The 1,891-nt window shown below is 42.0% G+C and overlaps 1 protein-coding gene across 2 annotated transcripts in view; it reads left to right on the forward strand.

The window, feature by feature from the left end:
* MCM3AP (minichromosome maintenance complex component 3 associated protein) overlaps positions 1 to 1,891 on the forward strand; it is a 53,081-nt gene that overhangs the window by 22,846 nt on the left and 28,344 nt on the right. For both annotated transcript variants that reach the window (XM_021711136.1, XM_008055538.2), the window contains exon 14: positions 1,052 to 1,183. In XM_021711136.1, coding sequence (XP_021566811.1) covers positions 1,052 to 1,183 — 132 coding nt within the window. The remainder of the gene's footprint in view (positions 1 to 1,051; positions 1,184 to 1,891) is intronic.

The raw sequence follows: 1,891 nt of genomic DNA on the forward strand, positions 1-1,891 counted from the left end.
CTGCTGGGCTCCAGTGATCCTTCCGCCTCAGCCTTCCGAGTAGCTGGAACTACAGGCACATGCTACCACGCCTGGCTAGTTTTTGATTTATTGTAGAGATGAGGTCTTTCCAAGTTGCCCAGGCGGGTCTTGAGCCCATGGGCTCAGGCAATCCACTCACCTCAGCCTCCCAAAGCGCAGGATTACAGGCTGAGCCACCAAGCCTGATGGTGTATAATCTTTTAATGCGCAGCAGATTCAGCTTGACAGTATTTTTTGAGGATTTTTTTCATTAAAGTTGATAAGAATTATTGGTCTGCAGTTTTCTTTAATGTCTTTATCTTGTTTTGGTAGCAGTATGCATAGTTCTTTTATGATGCTGCTGAATTCAGTTTGCTGGTTCTTTTTTGAGGGTTTTTATGTCACTATTCATGGGGGATATTGGTCTGTAGTTTTCTTCTGGTTTCTTTGATTTGTTTTTGGTATCAGGGCAATGCTGGTCTGATAGAATGAGTTAGATGTTCCCATCTCTTCAATTTTTTGGAAGAGTTTGAGCAGAATTGAGGTTAGTTCTTCATAAGTGTTTAGTAGAATTTACCAGTGAAGCCCTCTGGGCCTATACCCTTTTTTTGTTGGTCCTCTTACTAGTTACATTACATGTCTATTCAGATTTTCTGTTTCTTCATGAGTCAATTTTGGTAGATTATCTGTTTCTAACAATGGGCTTAATTTTTATGTTAAAAGCCAAACAAGTACAGGATGAATATCCCTTATCTAAAATACTTGGGATGAGAAGTGTTTTGGATTTCAGATCTTTTTGATTTTGTAATGTTTGTATTATACTTACCAGTTGAGTATCCCTAATCTGCAGATCTGAAATCCAGAATGTTCCAATGAGCATTTCCTTTGAGCATGACATGTTGTGCTAAAAAAGTTTGATTTTGGAGCTTTTTGGATTAGAGATGCTCAACCTGTATATTTTTTTCTTCTTTGTCAATGTTAGACAGTTATGTGGTTTCCTTGGCTTTTTTCCCCCTCTGATTTTGAATGCTATCCACTTTGCTCTGTCTAGTGTTTCTAATGCTGCTATGGAGGATCTACTAACAGCTGCAACCACAGGCATGTTGAGGCACATTGCAGCTGAGGAAATGACTAAAGAAAGAGAGCGAAGGGAGCAGGAGAGGCGACAGGCTGAAGAAGAAAGGTGAGTATATCTTGTCCCTGCAGCAGGACATGTAGATCAGTGTGTAGACACAGGAGAGAACTGACCCTGGTCTTTGATGTGCCTATTGTTGCCCACCATGTGGCTATCCGACCCCTGCTGACCCACCTAGTACCCTCATATACTTTGACTCAGGGAGTGAGTGAGGATCCTCAGGCCACAGCTACCTGTGAGCAGTGTACCTTCCCCAGGCAGGATAGGCAGTGGGGAGGGGAGGTGGCTTCAGGGGAGCTGGAATAGGGGTTGCTTGCCAACTCAGGCAGCACAGTGCAAATCCCTGTCTGCCTGGTCAAGGAGTAAAACAAACATCAATTATTTTTGTTTGTTTTTTAGAGATGAGATCTCACTCTGTTGTCCAGGCTGAGTATAGTGGTATAGTCATAACTCACTGCGGCCTCAAATTCCTGAGCTCAAGTGATACTTCCACTCATTCTCCCAAATAGCTAGGACTCCAGGCATGTGTCACCATACCAGCTAATTTTTAAACTTTTTGTAGAGACAGGGTCTTGCTATGTTGCTCAAGTTAGTTCAAACCCCTGACCTCAAGTGATCCTCCTTCCTCAACCTTCTGAGGAATTATAGGCATGAGCCACTGTGCCCAGATTACTTACTTTTATTTTTTTTTATTTATTTATTTTATTTTATTTTATTTTTTGAGTTGGAGCCTCACTCTGTCACCCAGACTGGAGT

This window comes from Carlito syrichta, unplaced genomic scaffold (genome assembly GCF_000164805.1).
Source record: "Carlito syrichta isolate Samal-C Ts95f unplaced genomic scaffold, Tarsius_syrichta-2.0.1 Scaffold301878, whole genome shotgun sequence".
NCBI classification, from domain to species: Eukaryota; Metazoa; Chordata; class Mammalia; order Primates; family Tarsiidae; genus Carlito; species Carlito syrichta.